Here is a 22,795-nt window from a genome sequence, read left to right as displayed (position 1 = left end):
ATTTCCAACTATTTATTCGTTGGAGTGACTGGTTGAGTTTGTAACAATGTAGCATCAATTGGCTCATTAGTCATTACAGTTTGGATTGTACTTCATGGCTTCTTCCAGCCCTTCATTTTGTGTAACCGTTTATATGAAGAATAAATCATAGAGGTCACTGGCCTCGTTTCCTCTAAGAAATATAAAAACTAGTTATTGATCGAGTTATATTCCTCTCTGCACAAAATAAAGAATAAAGAAATCCCAAGTTTGAACTTCTCGTCCAGATTGTTTAGGAAAAAAAAAACAACTAAAAAAAATAAAAAGAGCCAGAAACCTATTGCCTTGTGTGGTTTAAGCTTTGAATCCAAAACATGGGTTAAGTTCAACATCATTTTCCTTCACTTTCTTGGACCAAACACGGTCCCTACCTCAGATCTCGAACATCAGGCATTAATGGAGTCCATTTGTGGAAAACTTGATGAGCTTTAAGATTTATCTTCTATTAGAATAAATATTATATCTTTTTGTTTCTGAGAGAGAGAGAGACACAGACAGTAGATACTATAACAATGGTATTTACTTCTAGCGAATGAAAAAATAATAATAAATAACAGTGGTATTTGCATCCCTCTGATATCCCAATATCCCATGGATTCTCCTGTAAGCAAAACTGTATTGATAACTTAATATCAACAAAAGAATTACGGCCGCCAAAAAGGAAAAAAATAATCTTTCAATAAAAGTACCTTCCTGTTGTAGTCACCTAATGATCACCAAAGCAGAAACCCACCAGGGTTCCAAGAAGTGCATTGGCTTGTTGCAACATCTACTTTGGCTTAGAATGCATCCATCTCCCCATTTTCATTGTCATCATCTTCCTTTTCTTGTTGGCACGATGCTTCTCTGCGATCCTCAATTTCCTCTTGGCATTCCGCATAGGATTAATAACAGCCATGCGCTTTTCTTCATGTTTCCTCTTATCCCTTTTCGCCTTGGAATTCTTCCTGATTTCCTTGTTAACCTGTACAACCTTTTCGATGCCTAGTATATTTCGTATACATTCTGAAACTTCTTGCGCTAATTGCTTCGTATTTTCTGACAGACAAATTGAAAAGCAACTTTTCAGATTGCACTTGGAAATATAAATGAATAATAGCTACATGAGATAGAGAGCTCGCTTATTTCATTCATATATCAGATGAAGATTGTTCTGGCATTCTGACATGCTATCACTATGCCATAAACAAAAATTGATGCAAGTTCAAAAAATTAAACCTCGCTAAGTTTTGGATAGAGAGAAAATAAAGGTACAAAAAGATTGGTTCACACTTCAACCAGGTAACTGAATTTTGATATTTGAAGGAAAATTATAAAATGGTCCTCTAGCTAAAACCAGAACAGGTGTTTAGTCATCCATTTTGACTGAAAATTTGTTTGAACATTTCAGACATCGTTAATGCAATGTTGCATAAGCAGCCCATGTACGATAGCATTATAAGAACAATTTGTAGCGTTTTAGCTGTACCAGGATTGTGGGAGAGGAAAATAATTTTGGCCAGAAGCCCTAGTGCAAGATATTTATTGAGGAAATGAGAGCCAAAAGCTTGTAGGATATACTGGAGAACCTTTCTAGATTATTTCTAATAATATGCAATAAAACTGGAAACATGGGGAAATAGTATTAGAGAGATAACTCACCAGAGACCACTCTCCCGGAAAATCCTTCGCAAACTTTATACAAAGGCAGCAAGATTTCATATGCATATAGCAGGCAATCTTCCTTAATTTTTGATGCAATTTTTCCAAAACTTTTTAAGACAATTTTCATCTGCATGGAACAATCACAATATTATTTTTTATTAGGAAGAGAAAAAAAAAAAAAAACAAACTAAAGAACTACTGTAGTACCATCAGTAAATAAAAAGAAATAAAAACTGCTCCTATTCCAAGAAATTTCCCCAAATAACTGCAAATAAACTTAGGAAATGAATCCTTTGGTACAAACCTGAATATCCTCCATTTGAAGGGCAATCTTTCCCATTTTTTTGAGCAAGTTAGAGACGAGCAAGTATTGAATATTGTTAGAGGGGATTTCTTCATTTTTGTCACATATACCAGAGGTAAGAGATAAAAACATGCTCCTTCCTTTTCTAGCATCGAGCAACTCAAAAGCTTTAAGAAAATGGCCTTGCTCATGCTGTTGAAGGGTAGACCAGAATTGGTGAGCATCTGCAAACTCTGTTTGTCCCAACAAAGAATGCACACCACAAACAGTGTACACAAGATTTTCTACAATCAGATCGCTGGCAGCATCATCAATGAGTTCTGTCTTCAGTTGGCAGCAGAGATAAACTGCTATCATGAAAAGTCTACTTGGTTTAATAAGGGAGTAAGATACAAATGGTTTTTCACAATCTTTTGAAGCCTCTGTAACAGCTTTAAAGTAGCAGTGGACAAGACGGCTTGATTTGCAGCGTAACCACATGTGTGGATGCAGGAGTAATTCACATATTGCTTCCCATATGCCCTAAATATGTGCAAAAGAATGAAACAGTTGAAGAGAAACAAAAAGGGATTATATTTAATGAGAGAAAAAAAAAAAAAAAGGATTATAAAATGAGACGTTTCCCACCAAAAAACAGAAGAAAGAAATCCAGGCTATCACAACATCTTCAATGCACAAAGAGTGAATTTCAATTAATCTATTATATGTATGAGTTTAAATTGATCTATTTTAAGTATCTTTTATAATATTTTTGAAGAATCATAGTATATTTGACACTTGGTAGTTCTGAACTATCTGAGTTACACTTGGTTTAAGGGATTTTTGGAACACTATATTAGACACCTCTATCATAACCAAATGCAACATGGCAGAAAACTAATATTCTTGCTATGAAAAAAAATTATCTCTAGACATCAATACGATATTCTGAACAAAGTTATATGAAAGAAAAAAAAAAAAAACTATGGAAATAAAGGTTTTGACTATAGAACTGCTTTTCTGTGTTTTCCATCACAACATTTTCCATAACCATGCTTACGTCTAAAGTTATGACAAGGATGATCAACATTTCATTTTTAAGTTTATGAGTTCCCGAAACTTTAGTGAATTTTGCCTTCTGTATGACAAGTAGTCAATAGGAAATCTGGTGTTCTCTAGGGATTTATTGGTACTTATCATTTCATGAATCTTCATTGAGTTCCATGAACGACCATTCTAAGAATTAAAAAGCATCCAACTCAATTCAATAGCTCGTGAAATCCCCCCCCCCCCCCCCCCGCCACAAAAAAAAAAAAAGTGTGATACAAACTATATAGCGAATTCTAATCCATTTTATTTTATGTTGACATACCTCAAGATTCTTATCAAAGCATAAATCAGGGAACTGGTGAAGCATTTTCTCCAGCATAACTAATGAATAATATGCCTCCTTCCAGAAAGGAATGGTAGTTTCATTAGAAGAATCTAGTTGCCTGTCAATGACCGAATCAAGGGCAGACTGTAAAATGCGTCTAGTCACTGGCAATACACTGTTGATGTGCTCGTGAAATTCTTTCTTCATGATCATGACTTCAACTAGAAATCCCAAAACCTGTACAAATACATAAAGAGCCTTAAACAAGAGGCAATGTGAAACAAAGAAAGTAGAGCCAATATAAGTTAATTTTATCAGGATTTGGAATACAACTATGATGTTCCCCTCAAAATTAGGATTAGAATGTTTGACCTATAACATGAGATAATACAAACAGAGATAAAGCAGAACGCATCAATTTTTGGTACACTTAAATCCCACCTCACGAAGGTGGGTGATGAGTTAGGATTAGAATAGGTACAGGGTTCGATTCCCTCCAATGTAACAAGGAAAAAAAACAAACCCACATCACTCAAAAAATCACATGCATAATTCCAACTAAAAACCAGTAAGACAACAAGCTTTCTGACAGACAGCATGCATCCCAAACATGAAACTTCAATTAGAGTGACAGACATTTCCACAAATTGCTTTCTTATTCAACAAACTCAAGAGAGAAAAGTTATAGAAAGCTTTGGGATACATGGTATAGAAAATTGGGCATATTGTATCAGTTACAGACTCTCCCACATATTTATTTAAAAGTGGTAGCAGAACCAGCATATCGGAAATTTGTTGGAAAATATAATTACATTTTTCAGAATGTTAAGCTTTATTTCTTTTATCTTAATATATTGAGCATATCTAAAAAATTAAAAAAAAAAAAAAAATCAAATAACACTATCGTTATTAGACACAGCAACTCTTCCACTTCAAGCATCAAGACAATTTCAACAAGGAAACCCAAAATGAATTGGCGAACGGCCACCTTTCTAATAGCACAAATCCCAGTATCAGAGCAGCATCCATTGCTTACCTTCAAATTAAGTAAACTCTTTATTAAGCAGAATAAAGTTACAGGACTCAAACAAGAAAGAACCCTTTCTGATACAGAAGACTAGCAAGATAAGTAGGCTTAGTATAGTTTAACTTCCACCCTAGTCTCTGAGCAGACAGTGCCTAAGAGTTTACAATGTGCTACCTGTGTGCAAAGTGAAAGTACAGAGGGGGCTGTACTATGTCAAGATTCAGGTCATTGGTGGATATGGATTGTTTGGCCATAGGTTACAGGTCATTCATGGACAGTGGCATAGTGGTAACTCAGTGGAAGTTTGATTTCTGAGTAGGCACCATTGTAATTGTCATAAATTCCCTTTTCTTCCCCAAATTTTAATTTTACTTGGGTCTAAATCTAATAAATTTTCAAGTCTATTTTTCATAATTAACCTTGTTTTATACAGTAATACCTATTTTGTAATTTGTAATTAACAACCTTGCTTATGACAAGATAGAGCAGCAAAGAGTAAAAAATCATATCATTCAAATGAAAAGGCTAAAGTTAATGAAACATCTGGAAAAAATTAATAATAATTACCTGTGCTCCAGTACTCCATAGTTGCTGCTTCTCACCCAAATACCAAGATAAACTGTACTCAAGAATGGAACGACGTGAATGTCGGCCTAAACCATGGAAACCTGCGAGATATTTTATAGCTACACCAGTCATGGAACGAACTTCACTATCCTGATCATTAGCCAAGCAAACCACCAAATGGACAAACAATGTCTGTGATTGCTCATCTACAATGTTTTTTGGATTTTTAACAATAATTGCATGGAGCATTTCAAGCACAGCTTTTCTTCCACTCGAATGCTCATACCTGCAATAAGACTTAAGCCATCATTGGACAAAATGATAAGGACAGACAATAAGTTTTCAAATCACTACAAGGCACTTACCTTAGATTTGATAGCAGAAAATCTAAATGTTGTTGCTTTCGTTTTTCTGAAAGACGATATTTAAGTAAGAATTGCAATAAAATCTGACTACATTTGTGGCGAATTGGTTCTACTTGACTTGTCACCATCAATTCTGAAACTCTAGTTACAAGATCATATATCTCAGGAACAACTAGCTCACGGTTAACAATTGCCTTTAGAAGTGAGAGAGCAACAAAGGAAGGATTCCTTTCAAGATCAACAAACAGTGGAAGCTGAATTAACAGATGTAGCTGATCGGAGGAAAGAGTAATATTGGTGCCCCGCAAAAGTACAGTTAGTAACCTCAGACATGACTGCATTAGAGAACTGCTGGTATTAACCGAACTTTCAGCAATACCAAATAGCGCTGCTTTTATATTATTTGCTTGAGATTCAATGGCAGGTAAAGGCAACCGGACCAGTGGAGCAAGGCATCTAAGTGATGCTGATACGACATCTTCATACTTGGAATTCAAGCATTTCCCTAACAATATGACAAAAGGATCCAACATTGACAACATTTGTTCATCATGTTTTCCCAATTTCACATTCTTTATGCGTTTCTGCAATATCCCAAGAGCAAACACCAAAATAAGATGTGAACATACTGACTTAGCACCTGAGGAAACAACTTTTCCAATCGCATCTTTTCGACGATGTCTATATGCCCCTGTAATAAACAAATTCTCACCCTGACCGTTTTCTTCTTTTACTCCATCTTCAATCAGGCCGTGTACAAATATAAATAGGTCGGTCTGATCAACAGTTGGATTGCATTCAATACCATCTGCTATGTGATTTAACATACTTTCCAATTTTGTCTTGGTTTTTGGTGTCAGATGTTTCTCAAATTGAGCTGTAACAGGTGATAGAAGCTTCAAGGCATGGCTTTTGAATGTTATACTTTGAGCAATCAATTTCAGGGTTTCAAACGACTTCTGCTTCTTAGTTTCTTTCATTTTTGAAGCAATCTTTTCAACCTCTTTTTCCTCAGCAACGTCTCCAAGAATATCATTCTGTGCAACAGAAAGGAGATCCTCCAAACAGTAGTCCAATTTTCCGCTAATAGGAGTAATAAGAAACTTTGATAAAATAAAGTGTACAGTGTATCCTAACACATGTAACTCATATCCCCGTTTCAAGGTACTTCGCAAAACCCTGACTATAAAATGTAGGTATTCAAGCCCAAGTTCCTGCAAACAAGCAGCCAAAGCAGACCTAGCTTCATCACGGATGCTTTCTAATCGATGTTTCAAAAAGTTTGAAATGCGATGAACAATGCTTGGAAGCTGTGAGTCCATTACATCGCCAGGTAGCAACCTTAATACTCTTAGTGCAGCAAGACTGATATTAACATTGACCTTTTCAGAATCCGTTAGTAACTTTTGTATCTTAGGAAGCACAGCTTTTTGAAGGCATGTCTGTATTTCCTTTACCATAGCAGAACTACTACACTTGTGCATGATTGAAGAATCAGTATCAACGGTCTCAGTGTTGGAAACATTGTCCAAAGTGTCTTTGGCATCTGAAAAGTGAAACTGGTCCAAAATAGAACAGATTAGCCGCAGAAGGAGCTTTTGTTTTTCAGGATTCTTGATCATCTCATGAAAGCATCTCATCAGCAACAAGTAGTATGAATTCCATTCCATGTGACTGGAAACTGAAGCAAGGGCCTCTATGCACACATTTTTTACATGTTCCCCTTTTCCTTCATGCTCCTCCAACAACATATTGAAAAAGAGGGGTACAAACACTTTCTTTGTGATGCCCTGGAAGTGATATCAGCAAAATAGATTTCAGTGACTTGGTATAAAACTCTGAGAAGTGACACAAATCGCAAAATTTTTTAGAAAAAAAAAAAAAAAAAAAGCGAGAGAGAGAGAGAGAGAGAAAAAACCTCTGGCATATAGCTGGCACTGTTAACATTCCTAAAGCGTGACAATGCCCTTGCTCTCCTATGTTTCTGAAAGAAAAAGTGAATATTATAGAAGAAATTCATCACTCTTTCACGATGAAAACATTTTCTCTGAATTGATCAAAGATTGATGATTAAAAATATTTTAAAAGTAAATAATTCTATCACAAGTAAATTTTTCAATTAGGAAAACAATGACCATATAAACAGATAGAACCATACGAGATATGACACAAAACCTCACCTGTAGGTGAACGATATTGTTGAAAAAATCTATTTCAGCATCTTCATCACAAAGAGCCTTCAATGAACCGAGGTTTGCCACTTCTGGAAGCTTTAGCACCATTGCTCTTAGTAAATCAACCCACTCCTGAAACCACACCAGCCCATTACAAAGAGTGAAATTTATCAAGTAGATGTAACTTGGAGTTAAAATACTTTTAGACATTGTAATTGTAATGAATTTTTAACACATATTCTAACAATGTCCATGATTTCATCTGCACTGACTCTTTGAATTGTACTAGTTAGAGAAGCATATGCACATGCAGGTGTGCCCAATATGTCTTGTGTATGTACTGAGTATGTATTTACAGGATTTTGGATCATAGTGCAAATTTCCACTTTGTGGTTAGTGGACTTTAATATATCATCAGTAAATCAGTACTACAAGATGATAAAAATAAACTTGATACCTTTCTAACAGATGTTCCTCTCTTCATAGCAGCACCCACATGCTTCAAAAGAAACTTGCTTGTTAAGCGCTGAATACATGCTCTTGTCCAACAAGGATCATGATTGTTTGCTACTTGGCCAAGTATTAGGGCAGCAAAATCAACAAATGAAAGCAATGACTTGTAAGCACTATGCCTCAAGATTATTTCTTCAGATGACATGTCATAGACACATTGAGACAAAATGACTAATGCATGATCCTCTCGAATAGTATAGAAAATATCAACACTGATCTTTTCATAAGCATTGACAATTCTGTCATAATCAAGGCTACCCATTTCTGTAACAGATGTTGCATTCAAGTCCTGGACAAGTTTTGCCTGCATTCCTCCAAAGAGTTACAAGAATACAATGACAAATTACAAAATCAATGAAATTCTAATAAAATTGAAAGAAAGCATAGGGTTCACACAGTACCACAAAGTGAACAGAAGGGTCTGCTTTAGCGAGAGCCTCCAGAAGATCACAGATATATGAACGCTTATCTAGATCAGTAGAACTAAGTAGTGGAGAAACCGCATTAAAAATTTTATTTGTAATCTCACTCCCTAATACTGGAACAATATCACAAATGACTTGCACCACTTCAAAACAGAAATCTGCAAGATGAACCGAAGACTTTAAATATCTCAGGTGGAAAAACTGATTAGGTAGGAAAGCTGAGAGTTACAAGATATTCTTACCTGAATTTTGAGTTCCATTTGCTAAAACTGGGAGCAAGATATCCACAAATTTTATGGCTGGCAACGCATCTTTTATATACTTTGGCAATAATTTAAAAATTCTTACTTCGGTCTCCCCCGGGTGTTTAAACAATTTCCTGGCACCAAAATAATGATAAATATTAAAGAGGGCATATTAGTTTACATTCCTTCTTTCCCCAAAATACTTTCAGCATGAAAATGATCAGTGCAGAATAGACATGATAAATGTGGTAAATGGCTAATACCAAAACCGGAAAAAATGGGGGCCGAGGCTATAAATCCTAAACACTATATGGAATTCTTTAAAGAGAGTTGAAGTACTGAATAGACCACCAAAGCAAATTATAAGATCAAAATAGGCAGCAACAAGAAGATTCATCATGCTTAATGGTAAGAAATGATCAACAAAGCTCATCTCAAGAGAGTACACTGGAGACTTCTATTATTGTTAATCTACCTTCAATTTATTGCTAATAAAAAACCAAAGGATAATAGATGGTGGTAGCCAACTTAGCATCAATTAGGCATCATAAAGGAAAAGATTCCTGCCTCAAAACAGCATCCGAAGAACTCCATCAAGTAATAAAAGTCAAGCAAATTATTTGAAAACATTAGTCCTTTTTTTTTTTTTTTTTTTTTTTGAGAAGAAAGAAACTTTATTAAGAATAGCTCACAACTGTAACAACAATGGACAAATTTCTTTATGGGAAGAGAGCACACTAAGGGATTCTACATATTAAACTGTATATGAACAAATTTCTGATACCTTATATTAAAGGACTCAAAATTTGTATTCAACCTAACGTCTACTTCAAGCATATTTTAAGATATAACAAACATTCATTTCTTCAGAAGAAATATAACAATACAACAATATTATTCAAGTTTCCATTTTCTATGCCCTTTTTTGCTACAGTTTTCTTATATATAAGCACGTACATGCACCTATCAAACATTGTAGGGTAAATGTAACATTGAGGGTCGTAACTCTTAAGATGTTGTAAGCATTTCTGAAAAATAACATGTCAGCTGACCATGGACTTGCATGGAAATAGCCAAGTGCTCTAAACTAAGGTAGATTTGGAAAATGTATTCCATTAAGAAGCACAAAAGCATCCATTGTGTCAAAGAAAAAGTGGAGATCAATGCAAGCAAAGCAACTAATTAAAAGAATTCTCTGCAGACATTTTCAAATAAAGAAAATGTGTCATTGCAAGCACATTATGAAGGTGGCACCATTCTTTTGTAGTTGTGCGTGTGTGTCCATGTACGTGTATACACATTAGCTGGCCCGACTATTACCTCTTGGCCGCACTATTACTTTGATAAAGACAATGCAAGCTATCAATTACTGCTTCAAGGTTTGGGAGTATAACTCCCTTCACAGCACTGTCTTCATCACCCAACTCATGATCAAGAGTCAACAGGTTCTCAACAAACTTAAGAACGCAAGATACAATAGCTTCAGATGCTGATGTGATGGTTAGAATTGAAAGTATATCAGGAACAAGTTTTTGTTCCCTATACAGTAATGGTACAAGCTTTTGGCTTCTAGACAGAGCAAGAAAACAAGAGAAGAGAGAACTAGGCTTCTGGCCACTGGATCCCTCCTGCTTGAAACCATCAATTAAAGATTTCACCGACACGAAGAAAAGGTCCCAGAACTCGCAACTAAAATCATGATCTTCATACTTATTGAGAACAAAGGAAACAATTTTCAGGCATAAAGACCTCAAATCCTTGAATTGCCTCACATCTGTGGAGATCTGCAAAGACCATAAATTGCTTAGCAAATTAAAATGAATTTGTTAATTCAGCTTACAGGCAAAAAGTATGTATCACATCCCAATTAACATAAAATTAGCTTATTAGAAAATGGAACAAAACCAACATAGCAAGCCAGCACAATCTACAAAGAAACTTACAAATACTACACGGTAAGGATGAAAACAAACTAGGCTGTCTTGCTACCAAGAGAGATTAAAAATAAATTAAAATAATGTTTAACGTGCACACCCACCGACATTTATATATATATATATATAAATTGCTAGGCGATTTTGTAATTAGAAATATGAGCACGTGCACACGCGCTCATTATCCATATTACACATAGAAGCATGAACTCCAGAAGAATAAATACTAAACAACCAAAACACATTCAATGCGTAGTAAGGAGTCGACATTCAGATAAAGGGTAATCAATTTAGACAGGGAAAGGCACAAACAACTTGAACAAGCATGGGGAATTGTATCAATTGTTAGATACTATAGAAAATATGCCCTCAATTATAAACAGAAAGTGAGTGTTATTAATTGTTGGCAAGGAACTAACAAATAGCTGTTATTTGCTTACCGTTTGACTATCCACTGTTTCTTGAGAAAATCAAACAGAGATAGATTTATCTATTTAATATCGAAAGTCAACAAAAACACATAGCATCCCACATATCTATAATTTTGGGAGTGATCATCATATACTGACCTAAATTCTGTTATTTTTCACAAGATACTGACCTAACTATTGTAACAGCCCAGAACAGAAAACTAATACTAGTATAATTTTGTGACAAATATAGTAACCGTATTCAGCATTACCAGTTTGGATATTCACCCAATTTTAATAACATTAAGCATTTTTTATTTTGGAAATTTGGACTAAGATAATGGAATCAGCTATCTATCAACTTTAACAGCACAGTAATCATTCTACTTGAGATTCAGCATTCGGTATAATAAAGTATTACCATTTTGTCCATCACTTGACACCATTTTGTAACCACACAGAAATATTGTTTTGTAGGCTGTCTAGACGGTCGACATCTTGTCCACTACTGGACACATTTTGTAACTAACTGAATTTTATTTGATAAAGTCTTTGTTCCTTCTCAAAAAAAAAATAAATAAATAAATGAAGTATTACCAAAACGTTATTTTCCACTGCACTGTCTTTTCCAAGTGAAGTAAGGTTCGTGTTGGAATAATTTTCAACTGAAGAAGACCCATTGCCTTTTGCCACATCAAGACTTAGAGTGCAGCTTCCTAATATGCGAACAACACATCCCATTATAAAATCGAGAAAGGGACCAACACGTGATGCATCAAAAACTCCAAGAACATCTTCGATCACATGAAGGAAACCACATCTTTTCTTCCAAGACAGGGCTGTTATATTGCTATATGTGAAATATTTCAAGAAATTCAATGCTTGAAATTCTGCCACAGAACCTTTTGGTGGGTTCCAAAACCAGTTTGCAGCACCATCACTTCCCATTGAAATAATTTGCAAGGGCTTTATTAATAATGCAAAGAAAAGAGGGAGCTCTTCAACATCAAGTTGAGCTATGAAACCAAGAATTGCCTTCCGATGATTTACTCTCCCTTGCTGAAAAAAAAAAAAACAGAGAGAGAATGAAAAGTACGTGTAGTAATTTAAACTTCAACAATTATGCATATGACAAATGTAAAAGAATGATACAACACACAGAGACATGCACACATGCAACACACATCAAGGATGAAAATGTTGGATTTGTTGGTGAATGGAGAGAAACAAAAGAGATTATTGTGGGGTTGGGGTGCGAGGGCTATAGGATAAAGCCAGATTTTGGTCTTCAATCTCAATTCTGGGCTAAGGATTCATCTTTTTCTGATATATTGTTAGACTAGAAAGCTGCTGTGCATTAATGTAAGTCTATGGTTTATGCTAACATTGGAGTGGGTTTCTTGTCCACTGCTATGTAATGTTTTCATGTGCATAGCAATTAAATTCTGTTTCTTTTAAACAAAATAAATGTTGGATTCATTGGTAGTCCAGATTTATGGAAATATTGAAAAAAGTCAGAGGAATGACGAAAATTTGCTTAAAAACATGGAAATTTCTAATGAAAACTTAGGAGATGTTAAAATCAAATAATAATGCATCAATTAAACATGTAAATTCATAAAAGAGTACTTTATGATAAATATATGACACGTAAGGGGGAAAACAGTGCGTGTACACACAGGGTTCAAAATATCGGCCGTAACGCTGATATATCGGTATTTGCAGGTACAAAGGGTTAAATATTAAAGCTATCTATTGGCGGTCACCAATATTGATCGATATCGAAATATCTGTCATTGTATCCATAAATTTGAGTACCGATATTTAAGAAAATTCCGTTATTTTCATCCTTGTGTACACAGATGACCTTGAAATTTTAATATTAATATGCAAATACTTTTTTGTGTGTGTGTGTTTATGAAATTACATAAAATACTCACCTAGTCACTTGAACTCAGACCTAGCATGAGAAAGTTGCATCCTTAGCCCTTGAGGTACATAAGTGTGTTAATTTATTTATCTTGTTATTTACATAGCAAAAACATGAAAATATATTTTTAGATTATCTACTTGCCCTTGACATTCCCACTACCAATCTTGTTTATCAAGGGTATGTCTGTCTTTTCCAACAATCAATTCTTTTCGCCTAGTTATGAACTAATATTAACCACAAAGGGCATTTGAAATATCGAAGCATACGTCAAACACTCATTTCATTTTCCTAGTATTTCAAACACTGCTCCACATGCATTCCCGGGGGGGAACTAGGGAAATGAACTGATGGTGGTTTTGACCTTAACTAGTGGATTCCTTTCCTCATAAGTTTATAACTGATGATACTTTTATTGTAAATTAAATTCAGTGTGTAAAAATTACAAAATTGTTCCATTATTTTGTGGGGGGAGGAAAGAAGATGCATAATTTCCCATGAGAATTAAGAAACTCTTTAAGTTACTTTTAAGTTATATGAATGGGTCGGCACATTTAGATATCAAACCTACCTGAAACCTCAATTTACATCTAAGCTTGACGGAATCATTTCAGTCTATGAAAATCTTTTCAGGGGCCTTATCTCACACTCACTATCCCTAAGCCAAAAGGAGCAAGCTAAATTTTTTTGAAGGTGCAAAACTTCTGTTTGAGGAGACAGAGTCCCACTCACAAATCAACATGTTCAATCCTAATATTGTTCCAATCATAGACATGATTCTCCTCAAGCTACCAGTCTAGGCACAATGCACAAGGTGTCATCATTTCATACTAACAAAGGGATTGGCTACCCTAGGAGCTCCCCTTCATCAAAAAGGCCTGTGTGCAACTATCCACAGGTATATAAATTACTACCAGCCTATGTATATTTTCTTTATAGGAACCCTCTTACGTGAAATAGGTATATAAATATACATATTTAATGTAATCATACCTATATATAAATACATACATACACATATATGGTTGAAAACCACAGGTCCAAGAATAATTAAGAATAAAGCATACTACAAGTTCAAATTGACCATACTTGCTGTGCAATAAAATTTTGTTTCTTCTCAAATAAAAAACAGTCAAATTAAGCATACCTTTTGAGAAGCATGTTTCTTCAGTTTTCGGACTTTGGGCATCAGAAGACGGATAGCCATGGGCACAAGGTAAGCTCTGTGTTGTTCTTCAATTAGATTAGACTCTCTGGATAAACTCCAAGTTGTTAATTCTTCTCTCAAATTATGAAAACTGACCAAGTTTTTCAATTGTTGACTATATGGGAGCAGGAAATCATCTTTCCAGATTAAGAGGCAGTCAAGAACCTTCGTCTGTATTTCAGCATCATTTTCATCCAAGAGCCTGGAAAGAAAACCCAGACGAAAATCATTCAGCCAACCTTAATGTCACTAGTAAGTCCGATTTGGGACTAAACAACCGATATCATAAATTGAAGCATTATATATATATATATAAGAAATTGTACCAACCTATTTTGCAAAACCTCTTTAAGAAACTGATTTTGGTAGGAGGACTTAAGGTTGTGCATCAGTTTCAGCAAGTTTAACCATTCTTTAAGGACACCTTTCCACTCTTTACCTTTACACACATCTGAATTGAAACATCCCACACTGCAATCACAAATAGAAAGGAAAATGAACCCATGATATAATTGACTAATGCCTGTACAAGTTCAAACATCCAAAAGCACGTATTCAGTAAAATGTACAATGCCAAGTGATGGTCACCTTACAAAGTCTTCACAATTGTAGCCCAAAAACTTTAAAAACAAAGGTAGAATCTGACGAGAGTGAGATGAAATTAGGCTTGGAACTCTTTGTAAAGACTGGAGCAATGAAGATAATACTGCTGCAGATGGTGTACTATCAGATGTGGGTGTAATAAACAAATTAAAACGTTCAACCAAATCTGCAAAACAAAAACAGGTCACAAGCTGAGCATCCAACGGAACAACTGCGTTGCCATTCAGTAAAGCATCCAAAGGAACAACTGCATTGCCATTCAGGGAAAAGGAAATCACAGTATAGATATACATGTTAAACTTATGGGTATCATCCATGAAAGCCGGCTTATAAGGATCCAGTGTTCATGTGTTTATACCCTACACTCGTATACATAGGCGATGTGGGACTATGCTAACACTCCCTCTCAGTGCCAAGGCTAGTTGGCTCTCTATGCAAGAGGAGGCACGAACCCAACCCATCCTTACTGTGCACCTACTATGATACCATAAACCTGTGGGTATAGCTCATCCTTGAAAACCAGCTTATAAGGAAAGGGAGCTCATGTGTGTACAAGCATCACAAAGGTACTCGTGTGAGACTAAGGTACCCGTGTTAGATCATTCCCAACTGTTATAAAAGAAAACTTTATAGGTATTGCTCATGAAACAAAAAGAAAAAGAAGTTAAAGTAACTTATTACCAATAACGCACAACCTACTTATTAGTCTCAAGTACAACCTTCATGAGTTATTTTATTATTTATCCCAGACAATGATAATTTCATGGACTTAAGAAAGGTGAATGGAAAACCAACCAAGAGAGAAGCCTCAGAAAATGACCATAGGATCATAGGAGTCAAGATAAGCGTTCTGAATTAATACAATATAACAGCGTAAATCAAGTTGTTACATACCACTGGACTCGTTGGATAACTTAAAATTTACTTCGTCAACTTGATCAAAAGATGCTTGAAATAAGGATTGGCACTGTTCAAAATAATTAATAAATCTTTTCCACACAAGTCCAATATTTTGGCTAATCAGAACTGCAAGGCACTCTGATGCAGGATTCCAAAGATAACTAAACCGGTTATGGAAGATGCCAATCATCCCATTCAAAACAAGGGGAAGATAAGCTTGAGATATTCTTCCAGAAGAGAGGCCCATCTGTACTCTAGAAATCAATAGAGTAACTTTCCTGCTGGTAGAAATTGAAAGAGGAGTTGACTCGATTGAGAGAAGAAGCTGAAGAACCTGATATGTGAAACAAAATCAGTATAAAATTGCCTAAATAGAACTTTGGACTTCTAACGAAACTCGCATGAAAAGAGAAGCATACATTAAAGCCTTGGTTATCCACATGACAAGTAGGAGAAACTTCACTTTTCATTTTCTTCGCAACTGGCTCATCCTCTGTGGAAATATTGCAACTCAGAGTTTCAAAGTGGCACAATATTCTAAGAGTTGAAACACGAATCCCTCTGTCTGAGTGGCACAAATTATCAGCAAATATGCCGAAAGCATCCATAGCCATATCTGCTTGAAGTTCTGGATGATATATTCTAGACTTGGTATCCCCTTCCGTTGTAGGCCTAATATTTGTATGATAGCAGGATATTTACATAAATGCATGTTTTTACACAATCAGTTATCAATCAATATGGAAAATTAACTATAACTATAAGAAGGGGAGAAAATGTACATTGACATGCATATTCTTACCCATATATAGAATCCAAAAATGCAGCAACAGCAACCAACACTTGCAAACATGATTTGTGTCTCTTTCCAAGATGCAAAAATCTGCTTGTTTCTTCAAGCTCAGATTTTTTGCTGCAAGTCAGTTTGTAATAGGAATTTAAGGAAGCACCAATTAGGCTCTGCCAAGTGTGCTTAGGAAAACCTGCAATACTGCCTGAAAGAGTAGCATGTGAACTTAGAAAATGGCCCAGGCATATCTGAAAATCTCACTTAGATACTTGAAAAACATAGTTGACTCGGCCAGTGCAACAATTCAAATTATCATATTCATTCAGACAAAAATATGTTGCGAAAATAAGAAAATATTGACAGAATAACAGTGCAAGCATTCTAATAAACCACCTGAATCACATATTCTCCTTCTACAGGTTTAAAAATAAAATAAAATAAAATAAAAAACAATTGAGTCTTGAGGACCATTTGAATAGCAATATAATGTAGCATATTACTCTTGAAGCAACATAAGGCAAGAGGGCATAAAGAATGATCAAGCAACAAAGTATAGGTTAATAACAAAATATGAGGTAGTGTACCAGATTCAATCATCAGAAGTTGATCAACTGCATCTATCAATTCCAGTAACAAGGATAAATCTGATTGAGATTCTACTATTTTCGGAAAGCAGTTAACGATTCCCCACAGCAAGGCCAAGTCAGCTTCACGAATTAATGTAGATAATGAATCCCCATGTACAATACCCTTTAAAACACCAACCCAATTGCTGATAGCCTCACGCAGAAAACCTTGAATCTTTGAAAGTCCTTCAGGGTTTCCCTCTAAGAAGGTAAAGCTTTGCATTCCCGTTTGCAGCTTTTCAGAGAAGGTGAGTAACAAATATATAACATCTTCTTGTGAAGTTTCTATTAAATCGTTCATGGCCCTGAAAATCCAATTAGGAAAGTCAAAAGCCACATAATATATAATAACTGCAGAAGCATCCCAGAAACGATTAAAATTTAGATCTTACCTTAAAATGTTAACTCTGAAGGTATATAGTATGTGGGTATCCTTTTGTAATAGTTGTCGAATAAAACCCAACAAACTGTAACACCAAGCTTCAAATATGTCAAGAAAAACTAATCCAAAAAAAAAAACAAAAGAAATAGAAAAGCAACTCCAAAAGCCCAAAGATTCATTGAAGGCAGTACCTTAAGTTCTTTAAATCAAATACAGGAGCCCATTGCAACGAACAGCCAGAGATGGTTGACATATCATTATCACTGTGCAGTCCACTAAGAATGCAAACCATTAACTGCAAAATCTTATCAACAACTTCTGATAAATGTTCCTCTGCCATTGTAATGCCAGAAGGCATGATATATGTCCGCACAAGCAACCCCACAATTTCAAGCATTTGTTGGTAATCTGTCAAATGTTAAATTTGGTAGCCCAAGGGGCATAAAAACACATCATTACTAAAGCAATTGAATGCTAAATAGTAAAATAAAGGAATCAGAAAACGAAAACATTCTATCACTCACCAGAAACCCTTTGCCCATTCTTAACCTGAACAGTAGAAACAAGCAACGACAACAAGCGGCTTAAACGTACAATGCCTCCATTAATCACACAGTCAGTTATTTCCTGGTATAAACATTTGAACATTAAGTTCAACTCCTTGGAGTCCAAATCCTCACATAATCTCTGTAAGGCAGACATTAAGACTTCAACAACAGTGTCTGAACCTGCAGCAGAGTGAGAGAGAGAGAGAGTCCAAAAGTCAGAGACAAATAAAACCCTAGAACTCCCACGAATATTACTTAATGGAATAAGATCAACCATTAACTTTCCATTTAACATATTCATGCATTCTACATACAAATACAAATTAAAGAGAGATAACAATAAGGCCAATAGAGTGAGCACTGCTGGACCCACTCAACAGTAGAGAATCAAGGAAAGTCCAAAATGATCAACTAATATAGGAAAGATCAAACATCTAAACACAAAATCTAATACAAGTTGTGGACTCCTAGAATGCCAGGTTTCAATTATTTTTAAAAAATGAAAAAATAAACACAAACATACATATAATTTAGAATCACATCAAGTACCAACATTATTGTTCTCTTAAACCAACCAACTGTTCTTTAATAACCTTTAATTTGTATTAGCACTCCACACCAATTCATTGGAGCCACAATCACAAACATACTCAGTGCTCTTGGATAAGTATCAGATGAACCTAAAATGATAGTAAAAAATTTCAAGTATAGAATGTGAATAATAGTACAAATACTCTCATAATAGTATAATCTTCAAGTTTTGCAGAAGACAATGTATACACTCTGCAGTTGGTATCCAAATATACATTTTATACTTCATAGCAAAGTTGATAATGTTATCAATATCAACACCATACAAAAAATGTATGATTCTGACCGCTCACAAATATCATGTAGGAAATTTCCTAACAGATTGCAATAGCATGTTGAAGAATCTCAAGGGGTTATGGGTATGTATGAAATTTGAATCTTCAATGGGATATGTCATTAAAATATATGAGTATGAAGTTCACAAAAAGCCTTCTTTTAGAGAGCATGCTTGCCTTGGCTGAATTTTTCACCAATACCAAGTATTGAGTTGTCCATCAATAACTGCAACACTTGCTCGGCTCTAGAATGGAACCTTGATGAGGTACCTCTCATGACATAACATAGTAAAGCACTGACTCCATATATTCTGATTGGTACTGATTTCTTCACAACTTCAAACATGATCTTTCTGACACCTGTCCCAATTCAATGATAATGAAAATTTATCAATTACTGTGAAAGAAAGTCATTTCAACAGAATACCAGTATATATGGCATATGGCCACATCTTTTTTTTATCATATATAATTTCATAATAGAAATTCCATGAGGGGAGACAAACCAAAGTATGCGGCATATATACAAAAAAGACAAATTTGACTGTTTAGGTTATCTGGCATAATTCTTTGGCACACCTGTCTCTCTCTCTCTCTTTGTCCTTTCTTCTTCTTTCTAAGCTTTCTCTAACTTTGTAATATTCAATATTTAGTTCTCAACAGTATAAGCAAAGTCTAAACATCCCCTAGAACCAATAGAATAAATCCTTTTAAGTCATTCCTACAACTTCTTCATTAGAAAACTGCCTTAATATCCACAAATACAGATATTTCAGCAGCACCTAAGACCTTATTCAAGTTCTGCAAGTGATTGGGATGAAAGTTTCTTAAATAAGACATGAACGAGGTCAGGTTTCAATCACATATTGTATTATTGTGCATATGAAATTAGAAACTACACATTATTATGTATCATTGACAGTATGCCACAATTTATTTGTTTCCAGGGCAAAAAATAAATAAAAACAAACATCCATATGATATTGTCACCACATGAAGCATCAGACGAAGAGTTGGTTAAAAGAAAAAAAACACACCAAGCGAACCGCCCTCATCAGGAAAAAAACTTTTTAAATCCATGAAGCAAAAGGTCCTTCACAATTTAAAAATAAAAAAATTATAAAACATGCTTCAAGTGGACTCGTATAAAGATAATCTGATTATTTTTCCTGATGTCAACAAAGTCAAAAGGCTAAAACTGAAAATCCAAAACACAGCAAGGTTATACCTTCTTTAAGCTGCTCAAAAGGTGCATTTCTCATCAAGAATGACATCACCTCCGCCATAAATTCTTGGACATAATCCTTTGGATAATATCTCAATTTTACAGTAACCCTTCAAGATATATATATATAGCACAAAAAAAAGATAATGTTGTCAGAGAAATATAAATAAATGTGTGTACACATGAAAATAAGTACATATTGTTGGTAGGTCTGTGGCATCTTACTTTGTTTAACAAGCTCAACAAAAACGTTTCAGCTAATAAGTAATCATTTCAGTGTGAATATATTAAATATCAGCTAGACCTCACTTGTCACTTCCTCATTCTTTTATGGATCCTCTTGACAGGATATGATATAGTTTAAACTATTCTTCAGTCTTAAAGGATCTCTATTTCAGTGACCGTTCCAAAGATGATCTTAAGGACAAACCTTTTCCTTAGCAGACAAGAAAAACTATAAGTTTCTTGCAATGACCAAGTAATAGGTCAGGTTGGTAGACCATAGTTGTATGGTAAGAAATAACCCTTAAAACTCAAACAAAGGAAATCTAACCAATAGCTGCCTTCCAATCTAATAGAATGGCAGACAAAGTCACACCCCTAAAGACACTAGAAACAGAGGCCTGAGGAGATGACCAAGAAGATACTCTATCCCACGACTCTTCCACATCTGCCCCTCTGTAACATATTGGTTCATTATAGTCCACAAAATCTAATGTAATGGTATTCAAAGTTCATTTCCACGGCTAAAACGGCATGGATTTTATGGCTTAAAGCTAATTTACTAAAAAACCAGACTAATTAGACCTGATCAGCATATATTTTTTTATACACATGAAATTTATCATGGCAATATTCTCATCATCACTCAGAAAAGTAAAAAGGAATTATTTTTTCCTTAAAAAAAAACCTACAGGATGCTTTCACACACTGCAAATCAAAATAACAAAGTGATGCAACTACTTACTTTAGCATATGTACAAGCTTTTGTACAAGATATTTCTGCAAATACATCATAATACATGACCAGGATGTAAATATCTGCATAAAAACAACACACTCCGTGAGTGCGTCAAAAATATACCAGCAAGCAACCCAATAAAAATAAAAAATAAAAAATAGAAATAAAAAGGAAGCAAACAATCTGAGAACATAATAGGAAGTAATGGAACAAAATTGGACCTGCTCAATAAGTTCTGGCTCCTTATCGGCACCACTTTCTAGGAGAGACACTATTGAGTCAACAATCCTTGGGAAGAAGCTGGCAGAAACCCACATACAGAGTGACCATAAATACATGCAACAAGAGCAAAAGGGTATGATGGGGTTCTTCGAGAGACCAAAACGGTCGTCTCCAAAACGGTCATCATGACCAATTAAGGAAGCAACAAAAAAACAACAAACCAACAGCAGCTACAAGTTAAAACTCATTCTAAAAGATGCAGAAACTCACGGGATAAACTCCTCTAGGAGATCTCTGGACAAAGCTGCGATTAACCTGCACAAAAATACAGATAGAAACTCTCATATAATTAAAAAATCCAAAGAAATAAACAAAAATCTCAAAAGGGTTGGCGTGGAATAAGCTAAAATACCTGAGAATAGCCTCAAGCGACAACCTTGCTTTCATGTGTAATCTAGAAACGAGTTCTGAGAAAATGGTTTCCTTGTGCAACAGCACCAGAGGCAATGTTTGAACCAACGGCGTCGTTTGCTCGTAAAAAGAGATGAAATCCTCTGCAGTGTTCAATTCCTACAACACAAACCAGCAACAACAATCAGAGAAAACAAAAGTGAAGGAAAATCTTATAGCAAAAATAGGGGCGGGCATACCCTCCATTCTACAAGACAATCCCGGAAGAAAGTGGAGCCCTCAGAGGGCTCGACCTTAACTTTATCGAGGCTTCGGAATACATCGATTTCAACTTCTTCTATTCTCTGAGCGAAGCTCTTGAACTGTGTATATACAAAACCAGCAAATCATCATCGCGAAAAAAATTCTAAAAAATAAAATGAAAAGCAGCTTCGGACGGCGGAGTGAGAGTGAGTGAGAGAAGAAGGGCTTACGACAAAACGGCGGCGTCCGGGAGATTTGTTGAGGGACTTGACGGCCTGAGCTTGTGATGTGGTGGCCATGTTGAATTGAGAAAGTGGGGCAGAGAGGGGCTTTGGTTCTCTTCTTCTTGTTCTTGCTGTTAACCCGCCGCTGCTAGAGAGCTAATAAAACCAACTTTCGATTTGGGGTTTAAGAACCCGCGAAAGATGATATTGGGTTTCAGATCGGGTCGGGTATAAGGTTTGGAGTTTGGACTCAGGCCCAATCTGACTAGTGTAATTAGTGTTACTTTCCTGATTATTTTGGAGAAAATCAGGAAGCTTGATATTATGAGATCAGAAAATAGTAAAATACTAATGCTTGCTGCCCAAGTATCAACGTAAATGTAAACTCCTCTAAAATACAATTTTTTTTACATTTGTTGGAGTATTCCAGTTGAAAAAGGCGGCAGAATTATTTCATATACACCCAAATTTGATCCCCCTCCTCTAATAAAAAAAAAACAAACAAAAACAAAACAAAATTCCTAGTGTGTTTGGATGGAAAAAAAAAAACTTGGAATTTAAACAAAACTCAGCATTTAAGAAATTACATGCTCTAATTTCCTTGTTTGGGTCCATAAATATAAAATTTTGTAAATTCTATGTGGAAAAAAACTTGG

The 22,795-nt window shown here is 35.3% G+C and overlaps 1 protein-coding gene across 1 annotated transcript; it reads right to left on the bottom strand.

Annotated features, from left to right (window-relative positions):
* Window positions 1-477: 477 nt before the first annotated feature.
* Window positions 478-22,250, bottom strand: LOC147287140 (ARM repeat superfamily protein). The gene is made up of 31 exons (XM_086240451.1): window positions 22,146-22,250; window positions 21,912-22,034; window positions 21,674-21,831; window positions 21,532-21,576; window positions 21,261-21,339; window positions 21,046-21,119; window positions 20,082-20,188; window positions 19,031-19,213; window positions 17,964-18,167; window positions 17,631-17,847; window positions 17,450-17,524; window positions 17,016-17,362; window positions 16,444-16,636; window positions 16,061-16,313; window positions 15,636-15,975; window positions 14,727-14,907; window positions 14,469-14,609; window positions 14,079-14,340; window positions 11,599-12,060; window positions 9,978-10,441; window positions 8,655-8,791; window positions 8,389-8,570; window positions 7,932-8,291; window positions 7,481-7,606; window positions 7,219-7,284; window positions 5,301-7,090; window positions 4,936-5,221; window positions 3,339-3,578; window positions 1,988-2,509; window positions 1,681-1,810; window positions 478-1,077 (listed from the first exon to the last, which is right to left on the bottom strand). The coding sequence occupies exons 1-31, from the start codon at window positions 22,212-22,214 to the stop codon at window positions 809-811; spliced, it is 8,085 nt and encodes a 2,694-aa protein (XP_086096577.1). The 5' UTR covers window positions 22,215-22,250; the 3' UTR covers window positions 478-808.
* Window positions 22,251-22,795: the final 545 nt, after the last annotated feature.

This window comes from Dryas octopetala, chromosome 4 (genome assembly GCF_963921425.1).
Source record: "Dryas octopetala chromosome 4, drDryOcto1.1, whole genome shotgun sequence".
Taxonomy (NCBI): Eukaryota; Viridiplantae; Streptophyta; class Magnoliopsida; order Rosales; family Rosaceae; genus Dryas; species Dryas octopetala.
This window is presented reverse-complemented; position numbering and strand designations above follow the sequence as displayed.

Coding starts and splice junctions, on each gene's coding strand:
- LOC147287140 (XM_086240451.1), bottom strand. CDS start 22,214: ATGGCCACCACATCACAAGCTCAGGCCGTCAAGTCCCTCAACAAATCT. Junction 16,637..17,015: donor ACTTCTGATGATTGAATCTG/GTACACTACCTC, acceptor CTACTCTTTCAG/GCAGTATTGCAGGTTTTCCT. Junction 5,222..5,300: donor TTTCTGCTATCAAATCTAAG/GTAAGTGCCTTG, acceptor GTCTTATTGCAG/GTATGAGCATTCGAGTGGAA.